Raw genomic sequence first — 25,225 nt, 5'->3', positions numbered from 1 at the left:
AACCAGGGGGTTTATTTATATGCCTTTAAATTAAAATTACAAAATAGGGTGTAAGACAGGCATAGCCAACCAAGCCACCCAATGGCCCAAGGCCGTGCTGTGTCCTAATGTCTCCCCTTGCCTTATTTTTCCTTCCTGTTCAGTCAATCTGCGCTGTCCCATTGTGTCTAGAAAGGACCACATCTCATTTTATTGTAATTTACAGTGGGGAGGGAAAAGTAGAAAACGATGACAAAACTATACAGTCAAGAAAGGTATTGATCGTGAAATATGAAAATTGTGAATACAGGGTTCGTATAGGTGCTTGAAATACTTGAAAGTGCTTGAATTTTAATGTTGTGTTTTCAAGGATTAAAAGGGGCATACTTTTGGGTGATGTCCTTGTCGATGCTTGAAATTGCTACAATCTTTCCTAACGAAACTGCTTAAAAATGACGCATACACTGCTCTCTTGGTGGTTTCAGTTTGCTGTTGCGTTTTCTTCTTCCTTCTTGATTAACGGGTGCCGACATAACTTTTGTATGGCATTGTCTCATGAAGCATCAATGCTCCCTAAGGACAGGTTCATGCTACACCTAAACAGGGCACTATGAAATATCTATTAGTGCAAGGATTAGGTATCAATTTTGGCAATCTATTATGGGCCATGCAAAAAATTAAGGTAGAGTTTCTCAATGGTAAATTGTAAAAGTATTGAATTACTGTTATTTTTACCCAAAATGCATATTGGGAGAGATTTGTCTCAAAATATTTACGCACATATTGTTCAGATCCACTAATATATTCGCAATTTACTCACGATCTAAAAATCATATGTCTTGATAAATGCACATGCATGATTAAAATTAAATAAATTTCTGTCTCTGCAAATTACATTATTCATTCCAGATTTATCCTTTTAATGGTAATGGAGAAGTTGAAAAATTGGCTTTGAAAGTCCTGAAAAACTACTTAAATTTGGCCTTGAAAAAAGTGTAAGAACTCTATGAGTGTCTGCCATCGAAGCACTGCTTAGTTGCAGTAAATGTTTTAAGATTGTTACATTTATACACCATTTTACCGGTATGTTAATTTTTATTATCACACATTTAGTAAATATCATTGTTAATATTTTGGGCATAGATTTCTTTTAGTATGTGGCTATTTTAAATCAGTTTTGGGGAGTCAGCTTTTCAACGATGTATGTTTATTTGCAGGTGCATTTGAAATGATGATATGGTTAAGGTTGTGAGCGACTGAGAAAACAATGAACCACAATCTCGCAGTTGAAAAGAAATTGATTTCCCCAGGATTGAATATGTTTATCACTCCATTTTGGCTCTGCTGTTGTCGGCCATCTTTTTATGATGTGTCAATTTTACAAAAGATAATTTAGCGTTAATGAGTTGTCTCACAATGTATGGTTTTCGGCCATTCATCCCCCATTCCACAAACTTTGGCTTTGATTCAAATGTCACAGAATCCCATTTCCTTCAGACAGGACCCTTCAGGACACTGTGAAATATTTTGAAAGGGAATGCGCTGTCAGCTTGTCGTCTATTAGCATGCCAGGCTGTCAGTCGCCATGCCGACTGCCTCTTTTTCTTCCTAGAAGCTTACACGCACACACAATATTTAGATGAGGTGTTGCTGGAAGTACTCTAATCTCCATCTGCCACAACATCCCGGCACTGGTTTGATGAATCTACGTCGCTGGACATTAAAGTAAAGGGGCTAAAGATGGTCTCATCAAAATGTTACCATAGCAACAAGATGTCCTAAGGAACTCTCCTGAGAGGCCTGTGTTGTTGTATCCGTCTTTTGGCGTCACAATGCAAAGCAGTCAGAGCTCAGGCTGCTCTTTTTTGATTAATCCTTGGCAATGCGGACCCCCGGCCCACTCCCACTCCAAACGCAAATTTATACCTAACCAAGAAAGTTCACAAGCGGTGGAGAATTTACCAGGTGCCTCTAAGCTGCAGTTCAATTAAGGGCCACTTAAAAATTGTAACCTAAAATGACACAGGGAAAAACACACCAGAAACGAGAACAACCTTTGTGGAATTAAGCGATAAAAGTGACCCCTTAAGGCAAGAAAACCATTATTGATTTTGAATAATTCCTGAAACAAAGTTCAATGCCATTGGTTCCTCTGATCCTGCATTACTCAAATCTGTACTTTCTAGAGCAGGGGTTACAACCTCTATGTATATGAGAGCTACATTTTGTTACTGGTTAGTGCGGAGTGCTACCAGTTTGATATGCATTTCTAAAATTGTTATGTTATTACATTTTTATTATACAGTGGGACCTCGGTTATCGCGGTTAATGGGGACCAAAACCACCCGCGATAAGTGAAAATCCGCGTAGCGGCGCACCTTAAAAAAAAATAAAAATAAAAATCTCATCTCATCATCTGCACCGCTTATCCTTAATAGGGTCGCGGGGGGGCTGGAGCCCATCCCAGCCATCTCCGGGCAGTGGGCAGGGGACACCCTGAACTGGTTGCCAGCCAATCGCAGCTGCAAATCACATTCGTTCTCGCAGCTAGCTGCGTTCTTCATCGACGCACGAGTGATCCACCGCTAAGAGTCTTACAGCTGGGCGATTTTACGTCCGCCTGGGACGATCGGAGAAAAATTCACGACAGGGTTTATACTTGCTTCCGCGAGCGAGCCCCTAACTCGCGTCGCGGGTACTTTCGGGCGCGATACGCACGACACCGCGACAAGCCGAGCGGGTCGGGCGCTCGGCGCGGAGGCCGGAGCCCGGCGTCTCCCGCTGGCTCCGGCCAACGGACGGGCAGCCGCGGGGAAAAGGGGTAGCTGGGGGGACCTGTGGGGTTAGGGGGGGTGGTGAAGCTGCACCGAAACCGCGCGCCAGGAAACGAGAACGGCGCGCCGCCCTGCGGTCGTCGGCCGAGGGGGATTCCTTGAAAAAGTGAAAATCTGCAAAGTAGCGACGCCCCTTAAAAAAAATAAAAAATAAATATTAATTAACCATTACAGACCGCGAAGCTCTGAAGTCGCAAACGTCGAACCGCGAAGTAGCGAGATCCCACTGTAATGAGTTTTATTACGTTTCAAAAGTTTCAAATCGTCTCAGTGAAACAATTAAACATCTGCCTTGTATAATACTTATATGAATGATAGGAACATTACACAATAAATGCTATACAGATCGATCATGTTTTTAAAGACACAATGACCTATCACAGGTTTCCCCCGTTGAAAAGTCTTAGAAGGCATAAATTCTTTATTCTTAGGCCTGATTGGCATTGAAATGTCTTGAATCTAATTTTCAAAGTCTTAAAAATGTGAACACATAAGATTTATATTTGTTTGAACTAAAGGGATTTTGTCTATGGAATTAGTAGTTAGTAGTTTTAATGAGGATCCATTATGTACTGTAAACATCCTTTCTCTTTGTTTTCCATGTCTAAAACTTTGCTGAGTGCTCTGTTCTCAGAGGGAAAGTTTTCAAATACGATTTGAAAAACAAACAAAATGAAGGTTTTTTTAATTGTGCTTTTGTTTTGTTTGTATAAATTGCGTTTTTTGGAAATTTGGTTTTAAATTTAATTTTCAAAGGCATTAAAACATCTTCAAGAGTCTGGATTTTTACTTGCCTTAAGCTGTAGGTACCCAATATCACTGGTGAGCTTTTTTCAGAAGAGGTCCATGAGCTATACAGGTGTTCTTAGGGGTTACCTGCTGCCCACAGAATGTTGATGACCCCTGTATGTATGTGTGCTGTTCTTTTCGTTTTATCCATGGGGTGGTGCAGGCTAATTTTTAGGTGTTGTCGGACAGGTATACTACCCAGAAGGGCAAAGGGTTTTGATTGCTACGCCAACACTGTAATCGGCGTATTTTAACAATAAATGAAATAAATAAATAATCGTTTTTCTTTAACCCACCATATTTTCCGGACTACAAATTGCACCGGAGTATAAAATATGAAAACAACTGCGACTTATAGTCTGGAAAATACGGTAAAGACCGTTGCAAGCGTGGAACTTTATGTCATATTACAGTAAGTAGCTCAAGTGACTTCAGGTAAGAGCTAGTGCATTTGCCTAGCTCCGCATGGCATAAGGATACTTCAGTAGTTCTGTATTGGACAGAACTCGATTAACAACATGCATGTTCTAAACCACTGCAACTAAACCTCAGGGTCAATAATTTAATTGTAATTTATTTCTGTCTCCTCTGATCAAAGTCAATTAAGGCTGTATTATTCCCTCTTAAAGGTGATTTATGGGCCTTACCATTACATACTGGCACCCTTCACTAAATATTTATTTTAATTTCTCCTTCCACCAGCTTTACCGACAATGGGATTAGGTTCTATCAGTTGCTAATGCCGGATTTACATAAATGAATTACAATTAAAAACATAATCCTCACATCATCCAACCCTATCAGGGCGCAACCAATGCTTATGTTGCATCCTTGAATTCAATGCAATCCAACCTTTTTTTGAGCCTAGACTTGTTTTTTTGTAATTTAAATAATGTCAAGGGACAGTGCCTGTAAAAAAATATTTTTAAAAATCTATTTCACTGTATTTATGTTTTATTTCTTTAACCTTTATATCTGAGGACAGGCTTTAATGTTGCCTAAATTGACAAACATTAAAATTATGAAGTTATCTTCATTCATTGTACCTTACTACATTTTTATCTTGTTTCATAGTATATATTTCTTAACTTTCTTCCCAGTGAAAATAATAATGATATGTGAAACTAGCTAACTGATATGTCTGTTTTCATTGTTACGTTCCTTTCTCTATTTTTTTAACTACATGTTTGTGTGTTTTTAGCAAAGTTCGAACAGTGACACTTAAGGGAGTCAGGACCAGAGTGGAAACAGGACCCAATAGCGTTACGTTTCTCACAAGTTTTATTGGAGGAAAAAGAAAGGGCTGCGCCCACGATCCGGTGTTCGCTGGACGCAGGAAGCAAGTCGCTCTTGTACTCTGATGGTGCGCCGACCGCGGAAGTGCATCTTCTGGGTCGTGCGATGGTGGTGTCAGGGACGGTAAAATGGGTCGGTAGCTGGGACTGGGTGAGCAAGGCGTGCTCAGGGTCGGAAGCAAGTTGTAAGCCAGAACAGGAGAGTACAGTAGATGTAGTTGGGGACAAAAAGAGGCCGTAAGCTGGGACGGGAGAGCAGGCGTGGTCCAGATCAAAACGGGTCGAAGCCGGAACAAACAGGAGCAAAAAACGGGACAGCTGGGAGTCAGGGTCAAAAAAGGCTTGCCTAGGTTTCACTGAGGTTCGCAGATGGACTGACAAAAGGGGACAGACAGAACCGGGTTCAAATACTGACATGGAGCCAATCAGAACCCGCGGCAGTTGGCGCCAAATGAGCGGGCACATCTGAGTCACATCAGTAATCATGAAGAAAGGGAGCAAAACAATTTAGAGATAATATTTTTTTGTGAATTATTTCGTATTGCAAAACAAGCTTAAACGTCTCTATTAAACACATTTATTGTACTTTTCATTAATTCTATTATTGGCAGTAATAGTATAACTTAGGCCAGTCCAGGTACTACAATGCAAATATTATTATTTTACATTGCATATTTATCCCGACACTCTTTATCTTATTTTTCTCTTTTAAGTCCTTTATTAAATGTTTACCCTGGAGTGTCATGTCTAATCTCCTTACATACAATGTTTCACCACGTTGGTATCAATGACTATGTCAGTACCAGAACGGAGACAGGACCCACTTGCGTTGCGTTTCTCACAAGTTTTATTGGAAGAAAGAGAAAGGGTTGCGCCCACGATCCGGTGGTTGCTTGACACGGGAAGCAGGTCACTCTGAACGCGGAAGGGGATCTTCCGTTACGAGAGATGGCGGTGTCGGGAACAGAAAAATGGGTCAGTAGCCGTGACGGGAGAGCAAAAACTTGGTCGGGGGTCAGAAGCGAGTTGTAAGCCAAGAAAGGAAAGTAGACGTGGTCGGGGACAAAAAAGGTCGAAAGCCGCGACGGCAGAGTAGACGTGGTCAGGATCAAAAACAGATCGAAGCCGTGGGACGGACGGGAGCAAAAACAGGTGGGAGTCAGTGTCGAAAAAGGCTTGCCTTGTGTTAACTGAATCGCAGACGGACTGACAACAGGAGACAGATAGTAGTGGGTTTAAATAGGGACAGAGAGCCAATCAGAATCCGAGGCAGTTGGCGCCAGAGGAGCGGGCACAGGTGATGCATATCGGTAATCATGACCGACAAGGAAGACAATCCAATTCAATTTTATTAAATTTGTGTTTTCCTGTTCCTTACGCTATTAACAAATACTGACAAAAAGAAGTAAAACAGGCAAAAATAAAAATCGAGATCTGCTGCCACCTACTGATCCGTAAGATTGCACAGATACTCGACGATGACAGGTTATTTGCAAAAAATTTGTTGTCACTAATTGGGTGACATTAGACAATTTTCTGTGGCACACTAATGCACCACGACACACTGGTTGAAAAACACTGCTCCAATTAATATCTACTTTCACTCCTGTAGGTTACATCGGTAGAGTGGCTTTGCAGAAAAGTGTCTTTCCCGTCTTGCGGCGTGCCCACGGGGCTTCTATTTCTCCACGTTTTGTCATTTTTCATCAGCCCGAGCGACGGAGTGTGTGAAGTGTTTACGGCGTGAGACGAGCGTTAACGCCTGTCTGAATGTTTCCTCTCATTTGTTGTCAAGTTGACTCGCACATTGTTGAGTTTCCCCTCAGATTGATGGTTGATAAAGGGAATGATGGTAACCTTGACATCAATATACACCCAGAGAGTCAAAGTGACAGTGCTTAGCAAATTTATGAGACTACCTGTCATTGAGACGAGGGCAGCAAGTAATATGAAGTGCTTCAATGTGGTTCTTTACATTTCAGTGAGATTTTCATGCCAAACTGTTTTGGGTGGCATAAGTCCACCTGCACCTACTTCCTTGAGTTTGTGTTTCCTTTCATGAAATGCGGCATTAACTCAGGAGGTAGAGCACTCATCCTGGGATCAAGAGGTCACAGGTTCAATTTCCTCCGTGTTATACGTCAAAGTGTCCTTGGGCAAGACACTGAATCCCTAATGCCCCCGGTAGCAGGTAGTTGCCTTGCATGGCTGACGCTGCTATCGGTTCGCTAGTGTGTAAAGGGAAAAGTGTGAAGCACATTGTAAAGCGCTTTGGGAGGTCTTCGTTGAATTGAAAAGTGCTATATAAAATGTAGACCATTTACATGCAACTCCCCAGTTTCACTTGCACTCATGCAGCCCCAAACCATGACACTCCCAACCCAATGCTTCACGACACAAACATGTTTATACTTCGCCACACATGCTCCACACCATCTGAGCCTAATGGATTAATCTTTGTCTTATCAGACCATTGGATACCTTTTCAGTAAGCCATGGTCTTTGTTTACATACTTCTTTGCATTGTGTTAAAGCGATGATTCTTCAGTGATGTTCTATTAAACATTATAATGAAATCTTTGCATAATTGTGAGGGGTGTACTCACTTTTGTGAAATACTGTACATTATGGGCCATGGAATACATGTAACAGCATTATGTAATTAGGATACAAAAAATGTAATTGTATTCCGTTACAGTAACAGAAACAAATTACAGGTACATTAAATTAAAATTAGGATTACTGTGCATGATTAGATGTTAACAGCTCAGCCTTTTATTTGAGCGTGCTTTGTATGCTCACTTGCAAACGAAACTTTATTTCGAACATGATAAAAACTAAAACAAAACAACCAGACAAAAACTAGAAAATAAAAAGAATGTTAACTTTACATGTCTGAAGAGGACAAATGCTTTTATAATCCCCCACATTTTCCTAAATAATTGGGTTTTACAGATAGGTCCCGTGTGTTTACATGTAACAAACACCTCATTAATATACTTATTTATATAGGTGCATTTATACAGTGCATCCGGAAAGTATTCACAGCGCTTCACTTTTTCCACATTTTGTTATGTTACAGCCTCATTCCAAATTGTATTAATTGAATCTCTTATCTCAAAATTCTACACAAAATACTCCATTATGACAATGTGAAAAAGTTTTTTTTTTTACTTTTTTTGAATTTATTAAAAATAGAAAACTAAGAAATCACATTTACATAAGTATTCACAGCCTTTGCCATGAAGCTCAAAATTGAGCTCAGGTGCATCTTTTTTCCACTGATCATCCTTGAGATATTTCTACAGCTTATTTGGAGTCCACCTGCAGTAAATTCAGTTGATTGGACATGATTTGGAAAGGCACACACCTCTCTATATAACACAGGTGTCAAAGAGGCGGCCCGCGGGCCAGATCAGGCCCGCTAAGGGATGGAATCCGGCCCGCGAGACAACACTCAGAGAAGCGCAAGAGGAAAACAAGCTGCAGGTTGAAATATGTCAACTTGATGTTGCCAAAGAAAGGTGCCTCGAACAAAGACACTGTACTTGTATTTATTTCTCTCTGTCTCCCTCTCTGTCTCCCTCTCTGTCTCTCTCTCTCGCTCTCTCTCTCGCTCTCTCTCTCGCTCTCTCTCCCCTTTTCTGTCTCTGTCTCTCTCTCTCTCCAATTTCCTCTGTCTCTCTCTCCCTCACCCCTTTTCTCTCTCTTTGTCTCTCTCTCACCCCTTTTCTCTCTCTCTCTGTCTCTTTCTCGCTCTCTGTCTCTCTCTCTCTCTCTCTTTCTCTCTCTCTCTCTAACCCCTTTTCTGTCTCTCTATCTCTCTCACCCCTTTTCTCTCTGTCTGTCTCCCTCTCTCCCCTTTTCTCTCTCTCTCACTCTCACCCCTTTTCTCTCTCTCCGTCTCTCTCTCTCTCTCCCCTTTTCTCTCTCTCTCTGTTTCTCTCTCTCACCCCTTTCTTCTCTATCTCTCTCACCCCTTTTTTCTCTGTCTCTTTCACTCTGTCTCTTTTTCTCTTCTTCTGTGTCTTTTAACCTCTTTTACTCCAACTTCCTTTTTTTTCCATTTTCTCTTTTTTCCTTTTTCAAACCCTTCGCGCTTTTCCTCTTTTCTCTCCTTCTGTCTTTCTATTTCTCTTTGGATTTCTTTCTTCCTCTCCCTTTCTTTTCCCCCTCTCTCACGACTTTTTATCTTTTGTTTCTCATGCTCTCTCTCCCTCTCTCTCTTTTTATTTCTTTGTCCCACCATCTCTCCTTTACCTTCCCTATTTCTCTTATTTCTTTATCTCTCCTTTTCTTTCTCTTTAATCTACTAGTCCGGCCCCCGACAGAATGGGTATTCTATCGTGTGGCCCCTGAGTCAAAATGAGTTTGACACCCCTGCTATATAAGGTCCCACAGTTGAGTGTGCATGTCAGAGCACAAACACCAAGCATGAAGTCAAAAGAACTATCTGTAGACCTGCGAGACAGGAATGTCTTGAGGCACAAATCTGGGGAAGGATACAGAAAAATGTCTGCTGCTTTGAAGGTCCCAATGAGCACAGTGGCCTCCATTATTCGTAAATGGAAGACATTTGGAACCACCGGGACTCTTCCTAGAGCTGGCCGGCCTTCTAAACTGAGCGATCAGGGAAGAAAGGCCTTAGTCAGGGAGGTGATCAAGAAGCCGATGGTCACTCTGTCAGAGCTCCAGCGTTCCTCTGTGGAGAGAGGAGAGCCTTCCAGAAGGACAACCATATCTGCAGCAATCCACCAATCAGGCCTGTATGGCAGAGTGGCCAGTCGAAAGCCACTCCTTAGTAAAAGGAACATGGAAGCCCGTCTGGAATTTGCCAAAAAGCACCTGAATGACCCTCAGACCACGAGAAACAAAATTCTCTGGTCTGATGAGACAAAGATTGAACTCTTTAGTGTGAATGCCAGGCGCCATGTTTGGAGGAAACCAGGCACCGCTCATCACCAGGCCAATACCATCCCTACAGTGAAGCATGGTGGTGGCAGAATCATGCTGTGGGGATGTTTTTCAGCAGCAGGAACTGGCGGACTAGTCAGGATAGAAGGAAAAATTAATGCAGCAATATATGGAGATATCCTGGATAAAAACCTGCTCCAGAGCACTCTTGACCTCAGGCTGGGGCGAAGGTTAATTTTTCAGCAGGACAACGACCCAAAGCACACAGCCAAGATCTCAAAAGATTGGCTTCAGAACCACTCCGTAAATGTCCTGGAGTGGCCCAGCCGGAGTCCAGACTTGAATCCGATCGAACATCTCTGGAGAGATCTGAAAATGGCTGTGCACAAACGTCTCCCATCCGACCTGATTGAGCTTGAGACCTATTGCCAAGAAGAATGGGCAAAACTGCCTAAAGATAGGTGTGCTAAACTTGTGGGATCATATTCAAAAAGACTTGAGGCTGTATTTGCTGCCAAAAGTGGATCAACAAAGTATTAAGCAAAGGCTGTGAATACTTGTGTAAATGTGATTTCTTAGTTTTCTATTTTTAATACATTCAAAAAAAAGTAAAAAAAAAAAAACCTTTTCACATTGTCATAATGGAGTATTTTGTGTAGAATTTTGAGATAAGAGATTAAATTAATACAATTTGGAATGAGGCTGTAACATAACAAAATGTGGAAAAAGTGAAGCGCTGTGAATACTTTCCGGATGCACTGTACATATAAAGGATGAAATTCATTAAAGTACCATTTTGGTTTGCTACGTACTTCAAAAGTCTGCCTCTTTGCTGCGTCCTGTCTGCAAGGTGTGCTCAGAGGCATTGATTTACACTATATATGGATTGATGCAACTGCAATCTTCGCCGTTGCAGCCAAACTCAAAACTATAATGTCCTGGAGAAGTCAACCAAGACACATGAGGCTTTTCTTTAGGAAATAAAATTGTTTTTGCGTGTATCATCAGTCTCTGCTGTAAGTCTCACAGTGCATAAAAGTATCCCGGTTGAGGTCAACTACTTGTGCGCACAAGCAATCGAATTATTCGAATTTGTTTACATGCATGAGTAACTGTAAGATGAAAGGTGTCACCCGACCATTGTAGTCGGACTAAAAACTCAAATGGATTTTTTTGTCACGGTTGCCATGGCGCCCAATTAGCCATGCCCGTGTGGCGCCAGCTGCGCCTCATCGACAGATTGGCTTTCTGTCTAATTTAAGCTCAGCGCTTTCACGCTTCCTTTGTCAGCCTGTCAACGAACTTCTGCTCCACAAGACGTGGGGTTCGACTCGGTCCTGTTCCTGTTGGTATTTCCTGTCTGGTATTGTTCCCGTTTATTTGGTCATGTTAAATTTCGGTTTCCAGTTTTGGTTCCGTCTATTTTTGTCCTGTTTATTATTTTCTCCAGTTTTCGTTCCCGTCTAGTTTGTCCTGTTTATTTCCTGTTTCATTATCTATCCTGTCTGTCCCGTCCTGTCCGGTATCGACCCCATCTGTCCGATATCATCTCTGGCAATTGGAATCGATCTCGTCGGCTTCTAGCTTACTATCATTTCACGCCAGACTGCTGCCTAATGTGCATGACTCCCCATATCCCGTAAAATAAAAGGCTTGCGTCATTAAAGTCACACGTTTGGGTCCTAATCCTGTTCTGTTTCATGACATTTTTGTGGGTGTTTCCACTCAGATCATTTTCTGCATGTGAACGTACCCACTTTTATTTACTGCCTTTCATTACAATGATTTCCATTCAAGTTAGGTTAGGTAGTCAACCATTGGTAATTATCTATCTGCTGGATGATGAACCAAGTTGTTGTTACTTGATTATCCTATACCCTATCTGGAACTCCATCTAATTAACATTACTGTGCATCTTGTAGTCGACTCTGCTTTTTGATCCTCTTTTTTAAGGGCACGCATTGTAAATTAACTTTCATTTGCTCATCCACTTGAGTTGATTAAGATCATAGAAGAGAATTCAAAATGCGAGTGTTGCACACTTGAAAGATTATTCATAACTCGTTAGAGCCACTCCACATTACATCAGTCTTCTAAACATCTCGCTACTCTTTTGTAGGATGCTAACTTAGTTTGATTTTTTTAAATATCTCCTTTAATGAAATAATGATTGAACCAATGAATGAAAACTTCACACAGGAAGAAAATATCACGGGCTGGTCAGGAGATTTGCTTTTAGACACAACAAACGACCAACTTCATGAAGTCATGCCAGTTGTCTGTAAACCTGAGTGGGAGTTTGAGAGTACACAGCTTTAGTCTAGTACGTAGGGAAGCCTGCTGAAGCGTTTGTGCGTGAGAACTGTACTTTTGTAGTAGTCTTTGAAGATCTTTGACATCTGTTCTCAGCAGCCTGTATTATTTCATACAACAGGCTTACTAGGGCAGCACAGTATTCCCTGTGATATATCAGTGTTTGAAATAACGTTTGCCCGGACGCCCGGGGCGTGCATCTTTTACGTCGGGTGTATAACTTACAAAACTTCTCCATCCGGGTGGTCGACAACTTTTTCAAGGGGGGAAAAAAACAAAAGTAAAAGATTTATTTTCAAATCAAACGTTTGCTTTATTCCGATTTCGAAATCTTCGTTCGGTTTGGAAATTTAGGAATATCGGTTTGTTTAGCGATTTGCATACTCTACAGCCGATCTGAAAACATTGAGTAACTTCGTGCTTCCGGACTTTCCCGAGCGTTATGAAGTCACGCATTTGCATATAATTTTCCAAAGTTGTTAAGGATATGTCAGAGGGTGCGGTTTCCTTATGCTTGAGAAGATAAGCAGGATATTGTGGTTCAGCCTATAAGCGTATTTATTCTTCAACAGCAAGCGAAACAAGAACACTGCTCCATTCAATACAACATGGCAATCAACAATAGCAAAACGAAATATGGTGCGTGCGTAATGACGTCACACAATGGAAAACGTCTTACCACATTATCACGAGTAAGAGCGCTATTAAATTGACAAATCTTAACAAAAGTAGACGCACAGAGAACACAAGAAAAATGGAGAAGTGGTTAGGAATGAAGCCAAAACCTCAGCCCCAGAAGAAATATTCAAAAGAAGCTAACAAAATTGATGACGCTACAAAATGTAAACATACACTTAATAGCATCGTGGAAAGGGGAGTTTGCGTGGCTTGTAGCAGACGACGCAACGCAAACATTGCATGAATGAAGATGAGTCAATACAGGTACATACTGATGGCAGATGGAAAACAGCCATGTCATATACATGCAATGCATGTTATAAGTGGATTTAGAATAACCTTTAATTTAAAGTGTTGTTCTGTTATATATTCTGATTATCAATCGTTAATACTTTGCAACAATGTTTTTTTTTTGCGATAAGTCGTCTTATTGTGTTTCAAGTTGTGAAAAATGGGGCAGGCAACTTTTTTGCTGGGCAGGCTGCCCTAGTGTCCCAACACTTTTTGTCACGAGTTTCAGACATTGGATATATGAATATAAGTATAATATATAATTTTGTGAATGTCGTATCCTTTAACCACTAGGCTCGCAGGGGTAGTTTCCTGTGATGTGTCTTGGGAAAGTACAGCCTGGTGGCACCCATGCTTCTCCAGGCCCACAAATGTTTCCACCCGGTCTCGAATCAGGGAACCTTTGCGTTTTAGGCAAATCTGCTAACCACTACACTACGAAAACACTAATATTCAGTGGACCAAATACACAAAATCACACACCCCTTAAAAAAATTATATTAAATTAAAAAATACATAAAAATATGACAAGACAAAGGCTAACCAAGTGAGGAAAGGGACCCGAGGGAGGCTTATCCACATTGATAGGGATGGCAGCAGACAACAATAGGAGGATTTTAAAATCCGTACTACTATCAGCCAGCTAACTACCACATGATTAATACACACACACATTTAAAATGGAAGGTAAAATGTTCAACACTAAAGCACTGTGGGACTTGTAGTACTGAGAGGATTGATACACGCAAACTTCAGTCTACTCGCTAAAAGCTTCAAGTGTATTGGTTGATTTGACCAGAACGTTTATGCTGTATTTTCTGACCCCACGGTGAAAAGGCTTTAGCCCATATACAGTTTAATCAATATAACAGTTGTATCCATCCATATGTAGTGTAAGTCTATGCTTCTGTAAAACCACATAGGAGCACACTTTTTAAACACAAGGAACGCAGCATTAGAGCACACTCTTGGAGTGAGAGCAACTTAAGGGGCCGGTCACACAGCCGTTTGCGGCTGAATCACGGCTAAAATTTTGCGTTTTTTTTTTGCCCGTGGTTGCCCGGGATGGAAAATGCGCAAAATTGGCCAACCCGCTGTTCATCGGTGGTATGCCCGCAAAACAGACGCCGGCGACTGTTCCGCTTCCTCATCGCGTCATTTCTGCGTCATTTTCTCGTGTGGACCACGGGTATAAAAGCTCCCGAGCCGGTGTTGTGCCCAAATCCGACTCCTACGCAACACCCACACCGCCCCACCCCCTCGCGTGACTTTTTCATCCACGTCAACAAACGCATTTTGTAGAATACGATCACACTTTATTGTTTAATTAAACGCGTTATATAGACTAGGATCTCCCAATTGTTATAATTAGCTCGCTTTATAGTTTAAATAAGCATTTTATATAGAATACGATCGCTTTCGTTGGAAGCGCAGCAGAATGCTCGTTCACGCGAGGGGGGGAGGATTAACCATTCAATTACGTTCACAACAAAAACAAAAACGGAGTGGTTTAAGTTGAATTAAACTTCCAACAAATGCAAGACGAAGTGGTTTTGGTTATATATTCGCCATTACTTTCCCTAAAAGTGAGATAGATCGAAGTAATAGTAGTTGTAGTAGCGAGGGAATGCAAATCTCGGCACCGGGCTGTAGAAATCATAACCGCACAAGACACAGTCCCGTGAAGATCAAGATTTCAAGCTATGGCATCATTTTTATTTTATTATCTTGAGGAGAAATGTCAAGAAATAAAAATGGATCAAGACGAGGTCACTACGCTGACGGGTGGTGGGGGGTGGGGGTGGGTGGGGGCTTTAAGGGTTATTGGTCTATTTTCTTCATTCATCATCCATTATCGATCAGTTCATAATACGCTACAAAGCTTAGGAGCAGGGACTCTTACTCTCAGCCAAAAGGCCAAGCTAAGGTCCTTGCATTAAAGCCTTGCTGCGATCATTGCGAATGCACCGAAAGATTTATTCGAAATGAAGAGAAACTACACTGACGGGGATCCATGTTCACCCCCTTGACGTCACGAGCGCAACTGACGTGTGCTCGGCATTCGCGCTGTTTATACGCGGAGAAAGGCGTTTGACTGTCACACGCGTAACGCGCTAATTTCACGTAATAACACCGCGATACAGGCGCAGAACATGCTATTACTATGCTCCACCCACGATGACCCGCTGAAATTTCCCGTCCTACCCATGTGTAAGCACGCCCTGGCCGCGGCCAGAGCACGTCGTTCCGCGTCATTTCCGCGTCATTTCCTCGTGTTGACCACGTGTGTGGCACGCGGTTTAACACGTGCTCAAACTTTTGAGCAGCTCAAAAGTTTTGAGCGCGGCCAACCACGTGAAAATTTCCGACCGCGAGTAAAGCACTGCTCTATCTCGTCTATATGGCGGTCTCAAAACGTCCATCAGCGCCCAACAGCATCTGCTTCACGGCCAGAAATTTTTGGCCGTGGTTCAGCCTCAATATGCTCGTGAAAGGCTGTGTACCCGCGCTCTGAAGAATTGAGCAGCGCCAATCTGTTTCGCGCTGCTACCCGCGCGCGAATTTGCGACCTCGTGTTAAGCACCGCTGTATCTCGTCTGGTTGGCGATCTCAATGCGTCCAATAGCGTCCGCCTCAAAGGCAGAAATTTCTGGCCGTGATTCAGCCGCAAATGTCTGTGTGACCGGCCCCTAACTTTGTTAATTTTGATGAGTGACATGAATGAAATCAACCGTGATCTAATATTGTCAAAAGTTAAATGCGGAAACAAGGTCGATTATCACTAGTCTTGAAACATGTCATTGTGATTGCTCCAATCAATGCCTAGGAAACAGAAGCCAGTTTTTAGACTGGTTCGCGCCTACTGGCCCTCTTGGTGTGACTCAGAGATCCAGCAAAAAATTTGCAGAATTAATCAATAGAAACTAATATGCTTTACAATTAAGTTGAAAAAGTGATATAGCCACAACGGTAAATTGCGTCCTTATATTCTTGGAGAATTTGTTTGTGGTGAAACCCAATGAGGATGATTGCGACAGCAATGTGGAGCTGAACCAAATGTGTCAGTACCGTATGCTCGCTCAAATTCACTGACAAACCGGGCCAGCTTGGAGCTCAGCTTGTTGACTCAATGTAGTAGTTTGCACGGATATGCGCTTTAAAACGACATTGCGTCTATTTCCGAGCGTGCTGGTGTAATCGTGGCACATTTTCATGCTTGGAAGGACAGAGAGGTGGAGAAGGCCCGGAATTAATCATGCGGACAGAAGGTAAAGCATCCAGTGAGGTGCCTGAATCCTCATAGGGTTTAGATATCGGTAGTGGTCTTAGCACTGCATACACAAGTGTGTGAATGAACGTTGATGTGCATGCTGTATTTTATGATTTGGGTCTGCAGATGTCTGAGTTCTGAGCTCAGAATGTGGAAAGTGGATTGACTTTATCAGTAATCCACACACACTAACGTGTTACCCTGAAGAGCGTTCCTCACATTGTTAGTCTGTGCCCCGTCATAATCACATTTTATTTCTAGTACTGTTAGTTTTGTTTTCATTGTATTTTAACCATTGTGTGTGTCTGCGTTTCGTGTTCTGGGTAGTTGGGTGGGGATAACGAAGGGGATTTTAGTGTCTTATTGTACACTGCATTCTTTTATACAGCACAGTCAAAACAAAAAAAATGTCATTCTTGGAGAATATCAAAATAGCCTGATATTTTGGTTTGAAACAGCAAAATCAAGCTCCATTTGGCCAATAATCACAAAAAATGTCAAATGGCTGCCTTGATGAATGGCCTGTGCATTATATGTTTGAGTTTAACCTGCTCTTCAGTACTTTTTTTCAGTGAGTTTGTTTCGTATATTTTATGAAACACGTTTTCTCAATTTTGCACTCGGGACTGGAGCCTATCCCAGCTATCTTCAGGCAGTGGGCTAAAATGGTTGCTAGCCAGTCGCAGGGAAGAACAGAAACCAATTATCATTATTTCTATGGCAATGTTGTCATTCACTGCCAACCTAGCAAAAATAGATCTTTGATGTCTATGCCCTCTGCAGTTTAGTAAAGTCGATCTTTGGTGTCTCAAACTGTCAGCAACCTAGTTAAAATGGATCTTAGATGTTTACACTGTTAAAAGTAGCCTTGCTAAAAAGGATATTTCTTATCTATAGCATGCATTTGACTTTTTATTGTTGTTTAGTGGCAATGATTAAATCGGCCACTGCCAGCTTAACTAAAATCGATCTTTAATGTCTTAAGTCATCAAAAACAGCCTAGCTAAAAGAGCTTTAATACCTGCATTCGTCTATGGCAGCCCAGCTAATATGGATCTTTGATGTCGATAGCTGTCAACACACCACATAGCAGTCAGTTTCACCATGAGCACCCAAGAGTACTAAGTTATCATAATAGATACTCTAATCATACAATGTGCTGAAAATGTATGGAAATAGCATTAATGATGATGGTAAAATAAGTGATGGAAGTAGTGATAGGGATGATGATAATGACTGTGTATCCACAGAGCCAATGTAAATATGTACACTTATAAGCGAGCTTATTACATGCAAATACACAGAGGATGTGGGATGTGATTGTTAATGAAGTCTGGGGGTAGGATTTAATGAGCATATGCTTCTTCCTACTCCCTTTTGAACATGTAAAATAACATTGTTAGTGTTTTTTTTATTTGTTGTTTTGTTTTTGGTTTGTTATGTTATGTTCGAAATAAAAGTTCATTCTTTCATTAAAAACAGTTTAGGTAGATCTTTTCAGTTTACTTTGCAGTTATGGCTCTGTATGGTTCATTTTCTAAACCTACTGTTCTTGGTTTGATCAATGAATCTTTGTAGTGTTTACATTCCAAGGACATCCATTGAGAGCCTTTTACTCTAACCTTGACGATCACTACTGATTGCCTAACCAAACCCCATACCGTCTTACTCCAGTCAAAATCCAATTCAAACCTCTAATGTAAAACAAAGTCTTGACCCTTTAAAAAGAGTTCTGAGGAGCAGCCAGATTATCCTTGATTTCCAGGAATATCCTTATTCTGTATTTGTTTAATCATGCAGGTCCTCACAAAGTCGTATATACAAAAAAAAAAAACACCATGGACTGGAAGGAGAATGACCTTGTCTCTCTGCACGTCGCCTCGCTTCGCTGCACTTGAAAGGCATTTCGTGTGGAAAAAAACCTTTAAATAGACGTTGACGTGGAGAGAACACCCACTACCAGATAACTTTGCACAAAGCTGTCTGCTTCACATCTGATGGGTTGTCCACCATGACTTCACTTATGGGAAAATCCCAGGATAAGCCTCTCCATATTTTTAAATAGTTTCTGATATTAGTTTAGAGTTGAGATAGTATTTAATGGAACTTATGTTTGTAGCTCAAATATTGGTGTGCCGATCACAGCGGTAAGCTTCTCAACTGCCTAGTGATGGACGTTCATGTGAAGTCATGTGTTGCGGCAGGTGCAGCATTGCGATGTCATATCATGTGTTGTACATGTGTGTTTGCATCCTATGGTTTCACGGGGTGGGTATGGTTACAGTACTTTAGTGTAACACGAACGCCAGTCACAAATGTGTTTACATATCCCCCCACTCGTTTACCCCCCGACCTTGATCGATGCCACATGCAATTGTGGGATTTACTGGAAGGTCAAACGCTGAGATGATAAGAGCATGAAGATTTTCGTAAAAAAGTCGGTGCACACCGGAACGTTGGCAAATGTAACCACTAGATGACTTGTGGACCGAAGAGCAAGTTTCAAGAAGACATGCCCAAGATCAGGGTTCTCCAACGCGGTGCCCAAAGGCACCAGGTTGCCCCCTAAGGACAGTTGGGATGCCCGCGGACCTGTTCTGAAAATAGCTCACCAATGCTGGGTCATTGGGATTTTTTAGTCAAATGATTTTTTATTTGTTGACTGAGACTTTTTAACCCTATTTTTAAACAATTATCCTGGTAATAACATATTAACAACATAGTGATAACTGGATAACTGTTATTTTAGAAATTCAAATACGGTATTTCAATTCCAGTTAATGGGCTTCATAGACAAAAATGTATTCAAGTATTGATTTTTAAGCAATAAATTTAAATAATCAAATGATTAACTATTTATGTATTAAACAAATGTATCTTTTTATCTTTGTATCAATTTATTTTACAGGAAATACAAGAAACTAAATTCCAATTTATGGGTTTTTGTCACGTGGCGTGGTGGAGTGGAAGGGGTGACCGGACCAGAACGGAGGCAGGAAGGGAGAACTCATATGCGTTGACGATCATAAGTTTTATTTAACAAAATAAAAGTCGCCCAATACTCCGGGACCAAAACAGAACAATACAGAGTTCCTCCGGCACGAACTCAACAGGACAAGGCATAACAGACGGAAAATGTTTAAACCTAAAACAGGACAAGGCATAACAGACCTGGGATTGTGTAGATATGTATAATGAGCCAGCCCCCGCCAAACCCAAAATCCAGCCTTAAATAGCAGACCAGCAATCAGCTGATCTGCTGCAGCTGAGTTCGGAGGCGCGGCAGACTGGTAGCCATGGCGACCGTGACAGGTTTTATCTATCTGGCTACCTTTTAACTTTGTAGCTAGTAACCTTCCTAGCTTTTTAGCTATCTAGCTAGATTTTTGCATGCTATCTAGCTAACAATTTACTATTTTTTGTAGTTATCAATCTAAATTTTGGCTTTTCTAGCTACCTTTTAGAAAATCATCTGAAACTCAGTGCCCATTGTAACAAAAAGTAGCTCAGCTTAAAAAAGGTTGGATACCCCTGCTCTAAAAAATACCAGTTCTAATCAATTGTTTTCACCCCTTACATATGATGCTCTGTGAGAGCTTTTACTTGCAGAGTAAGATTTTAATCCGGTTAATATTTATTTAGCTTACATAACCATATAATTGTCATAGAATCAACACAATTACATGTGTCAAAACAGTGTTTGCAGAGAAATGCAGGCCACCAAGCCTTATACTTTAGGCCCATGTTCTATCCAAACAAAAACCAAAGACAATAGTTATTCAAGTTTGATTTACGCATGTGGGAGAGCGGGAACTGCTCTTACACTCTCTGTTTCGCTGTTTCTCCGAGCATTTTATAGAGAAAGTTTAAAGCACTTTACCATGTGAATAGTGTTCCGGTTTTTAAGAGAAAAGGGCCAAAAGAACCTACGGCTTTTTCCTGTCAGCCTTTTTTCTGTTCTTCTCCGTCAATTGTTAATCAAAACTGTTGATTTCAACTTTCGTAACCTTGCATGTGATGACCAGTGGAAAACAAATAGAAATGCCAATCAACATGATTACAACACATGAGACGAAAGTCATATCAGTCATCCTGCTTATGTGATATAGATGTCTTGTGACACCTGTAGAAATTACTTAACATATGTTACCTCAATGCATTGCGCTGCCAGTTTTGTGACGGTCTGCGGGGCATTTTTGGTATAGATTATGTGATACCAAAACGAAGCTGAGCAAAATCATGGACAGCAAATGTATGTGGACCAAAAAAGGAAATACAGGATAATTGTATAAAATCCATGATATCATTGCAGGATACGCTTCCATGCACTTTTCATACACCATACAACTTTCTGGGTCTGATAAATTGATGGTTTTCAACTTCAAAGCAGTATATGTAATTCTTCTTTTGCTTTTCACTGAGAGTTTGTGTTACGCTATATCGTATTTGAACTCTCGTCATTTTCTTGAACCCTGAAAAAAGCGTCGTTATTTTACCTCCGTGTTTAGCATCTTCAACCAGTCATTTACGCTGAAAACTGACGTTGTTACTTTTGTGTGTGATGAAAAAATATTTTCTAACTAGGTAGAAGTCTTAAAGGACAGTGATTGTCAGTTTTGGTTGAATGCGGTTTGTTTATTTTCCTCATGTTGAGGTTTTGAGTTTTTCCTTGCCCTCATGTATGTTTTAGATCAGGGGATGGTGTATTAGAAGTCTGTAGTTTGCAATAGTCTGTGGTCTGTGCAGCCCTTTGAGACGCCTTGTGATTAAGGGCGTCACAAATAAACATGACTTGACTTGACCTGACTTGAAGTTTGTGTGCTAGCCATTGATCTAGAAATGCTTGCCCACAATTAAGCCTCTGTATCCATTTTTTTTAACAGTAGACTTCACAGAAAAATCTTTGGCGTTTTGATCTTTTCTATGAGTCAATGTAACAGTGCAAACAATATATCTTTATTGCGTCACATAGTTAGAGGAAGTTATTATATTTGGATCCAATTTCAAACAGCTTTTTGAACATGGAAAATGTATTTAAATGTATAGCTCTCTGACATATTTCTGTTTGTGACATTCATTATTTGCTAATCCTAGAGGGCGCAGTTTAATATTACAAGCTAAATCAGTAATCATCATTGCGCATCCTTGTATGAAAAGCAACGAGGTACCAAATGTTACATTCAATGATTTGATTTAATCTCTTTGTTTCACAGGATCGATAGTTCTTTTTTAAAACTTTGATGTATTAACTAGCGGTGGCCGGCCATGCTGTTTATCTGCCTTTGAATTCCGTTGAGGCCCAGTCCTGCCAGTATTTTGTGCTGAGTCCACACAGCCTATACACTGCTGAGGACAGTGGCTTGAGTGGGCGTGGGTGGGCCTTTTGTGGTCCCAATCGTGTTCAGTCTGTTTGGTCCGTCGTCGCATTGAGGCTATAAGCCAATTTTCCTAACCAGTTTTTCTTCTGTCTTATTTATATTTTCGGTTTCAGCCACAACCAGAGGAGCACCACCTTTCGTCATCCCGTGACCGGGCGGGTTTCTCCAGAGAACATCGATTTTATCCTCCAAGATCAGTGAGTGATGCTTCACCGCTTCTTTTTTTGTCTGATTTTGACTACTAGTTATTCAGAATTTGCATGATTTGTCTACGTCTGTAGTCAAGTGGGGGTTGTTTTCTGTCAAGATGTGTCACTTTGATTTCTTGGTGTTATTTTTTTCTAAATAAAGTGCCGTAAGGTTGGTCAGTCAAGGACGAGGAGTGCTCTTATAACTTGAAATCAGGATGCTCTTAAAAGCTTCTCTTTGATGTTCGGTCTCCATGTTGCTTGAGTGATTTTTGAGTGTTTTTCTTTTGGTAAAACTTGAAATTCCATCACAGTGACATACACAGATTTTTGACTATTTAGAGCAGGGGTCGGGAACCTTTTCGACTCAAAGAGCCATAAAAACAAAATATATTAATTTTATTTTGGGAAAGAGCCACAACATATATTATGAGGCAAATTTACTAAATTGCTAAACCCGCGCCCCAGACAAAAGCTTAGTCTTCAGCAGATTTATTTTTGATGATTTGATAAAAATTATGAAAAGAGAATAATGCCAGAGCCCGTGTCCCAAAATCAATGAACATACCACTTTAAACTTGTCTCTTTCTTGCAATTACTCAAGATCGGTGTAACTCATTTTGACCCTTTTTTTCATACATATTGGTTTCAAAACCAGATGCAAGCAGTTATTTTGTAAAAACGTCACAACATTCTGCAAATGGGGTGCCTGATGTGCTTACCTTTGGCGCAGACGGCGTAGGGCGAGAGATGGGAGGGAGTGCTTGCACTTTTTGCATAGCTCCACCCATCCCTCCCACTCACCCAATCATCTCATCTCATCTCATCAGCCATACCGCTTATCCTCATTAGGGTCGCGGGGGGGCTGGAACCCATCCCAGCCATCTCCGGGCAGTGGGCAGGGGATACCCTGAACTGGTTGCCATCAATCGCAGGGCACACAGGGACAGACAACTCATTCGCTTATTCACACCTAGGGACAATTTGGACCGGCCAATTCACCCGAAATGCATGTTTTTGGAACGTGGGAGGAAACCGGAGTGCCCGGAGGAAACACACGCAAGCACGGGAAGAACATACAAACTCCGCACAGGAAGTCTGGAGCTGGATTTGAACCCACGACAGGTTCCCATGACATGAACTGTGCCGCCGTGCTGCCTCACCCAATCAAATAACTTTAAATTCTCTTCCGGTGTTTTGGCGTATTTATATAAAGGATTCTTTAGCGTTGTACAGCCAAAACAAGTTTTTTTTTTGGTGTGACACCTTGACTGTAAATTGTAGTGAAAAACGTGCCCTATATATTCTGCAAAGTACTACATTGTAATTCGGCTTTGGTTTGGCTTTTCGTGCATCTGAACAGGATTATTAGCTCAAGTTTTGAATGAGATGGAGAAAATTTGCATGCAATCAAATTTGTCTCCGAGCCACAGGTACTCATAGAAAGAGCCATATATGGCCCGCGAGCCATAGGTTCCCGACCCCTGATTTAGAGCAAGGGTGTCAAACAGGCGGCCCCCGCTAAGGCAGTGATTTTCAACCACTGTGCCGCGACACACTAGTGTGCTATGAGAGATCGTCAGGTGTGCCGTGAGAAATTATCCAATAGATAGATAGATAGATACTTTATTCATCCCCGCAGGGAAATTCACATTTCCAGCATCATCCCTTCGCTGAGAACAATACAATAATAAAGCAAAAGGAATACAATATACAAATACCCAATGTGACGTGCTAATACCCAGTGTAGTGTGTTGTATAGAGTATTTAAATAGTGCTACATAAAATACACACTGCAATAAAAGTACGGTAATATGCAATGTAGGGGGTGTGGTTTAATGTGGGCCTTTACTCCGCCGGGTGGAGTTAAAGAGCCTCATGGCATGAGGAAGAAAAGATCTCTTCAGTCTGTCCGTAGTACAAGACAGTGACAGCAGTCTGTCGCTGAAGCTGCTCTTCTGTCTGGATATAATGCTGTGTAGTGGATGTGATGAATGTCACTTTTTAAAATTTTATAAAACATTTATGAATCATTTTCTGCAAATATTATGTCATTGTCACAAGTGTCTGCGCATTAAAATACTGGAGGTATTATCAATTATATTGTAATTAAACATACTCTTCAGTGTCATTTTATAACATTTTTGGTTAATGGTGTGCCGCAAAAAAAAATTCCAATGTAAAAAAAACGCCCTGGCTCCAAAAAGTTTAAAAAACACTGCGCTAAGGGATTGAATCTGGCCCATGAGACAACGCTGAGGGAAGCGAGAGAAACACGAGATGCAGGTTGAAATTTGTCCACTTGCTGTTGCCGAAGCCAGATGCTAATTCTCTCTCTCTGTTTCTTTGTCTCTCTGTCTCTGTCTCTCACTCTGTCTCTCACTCTCTCTCTCTCTCTCTCTCTCTCTCTCTCTCTCTCATGCTCTCTGTCTCTCTTTTTCTTTTTCTTTGTTACTCTATGTCTCTTTCTCCCTCTGGTTCTTTGTACCTTCTTTGGCTCTTTCTTCCTTTTTTCCTTTTCTCTCTCTTTCTCTCTCTCTTGCTTTCCCCTTCTCTCTTTCTCCCCTGTCTTTTCTCTCCTTCTCTTTTATCTCCCTCTTTTTCTTTTTCTCTTTTGATTTCTTTCTTTCTCTCTTTCTTTCCCCCTCCCTCACTGTTTATTTTAGTCTCTTTTGTTTCTCATGCTATCTTTCTCTCTCTCTCCCTCTCTTTCTCTCTTTCTCTTTCTTTGTCCCACCCTGTCTACTTTTATTTCCCTCTCTTTCTCTTATTTCTTTCTCTCTTATTTTATTTCTCTCTAATCATGTAGCCCCTGGTTTAGAGTGAGGTAAACATCTAGAAGAGGAATTACATTTGCGTAGCTTATCATTATTTTGAAAATGGACTAAAGTGGGAATGTCTTCAAAATAGTTTCTCTCTGAAAATGTTGTATTTGCTTTTAGTCTGAAGAGTCAATACTCTATTTTTTTCAAAGCATCATCTTTTCATTTAATTCACTTTAACTTTTCACTTCGTTAAATTGATGTGCTATTTCCGAATCATTTTTTTAAAGTAAAATATTTCCTCAATTTATAAAAAGTCCTTTCTATTAAGTAGTATCCCTGTTTTAATGTTGTTATTGTTGAAATATGGAAAGTGAAGATAGATTTTTCCTAGTCAAGCTGTCTGGTGGATTGTCAACCGTGACTCGGATGACCCTTAATCTTCATACTTTACGCATACTTCCAATTATTAGATTAATTAACCTTACATGTTAATATATTAGCAAGTTTTTTAACCCATTTCAGAATGCAAG

General features: G+C 41.0%; 1 protein-coding gene across 8 annotated transcripts in view; it reads left to right on the top strand.

The window, feature by feature from the left end:
- LOC148362919 (pleckstrin homology domain-containing family A member 7-like) overlaps positions 1–25,225 on the top strand; it is a 154,541-nt gene that overhangs the window by 57,303 nt on the left and 72,013 nt on the right. For all 8 annotated transcript variants that reach the window (XM_088340511.1, XM_088340512.1, XM_088340517.1 and 5 more), the window contains one exon: positions 21,856–21,939. In XM_088340511.1, coding sequence (XP_088196637.1) covers positions 21,856–21,939 — 84 coding nt within the window. The remainder of the gene's footprint in view (positions 1–21,855; positions 21,940–25,225) is intronic.

The sequence above is a fragment of the Urocampus carinirostris genome, chromosome 7 (genome assembly GCF_059441175.1).
Source record: "Urocampus carinirostris isolate Australia breed hairy pipefish chromosome 7, RoL_Ucar_1.0, whole genome shotgun sequence".
Taxonomy (NCBI): domain Eukaryota; kingdom Metazoa; phylum Chordata; class Actinopteri; order Syngnathiformes; family Syngnathidae; genus Urocampus; species Urocampus carinirostris.
This window is presented reverse-complemented; position numbering and strand designations above follow the sequence as displayed.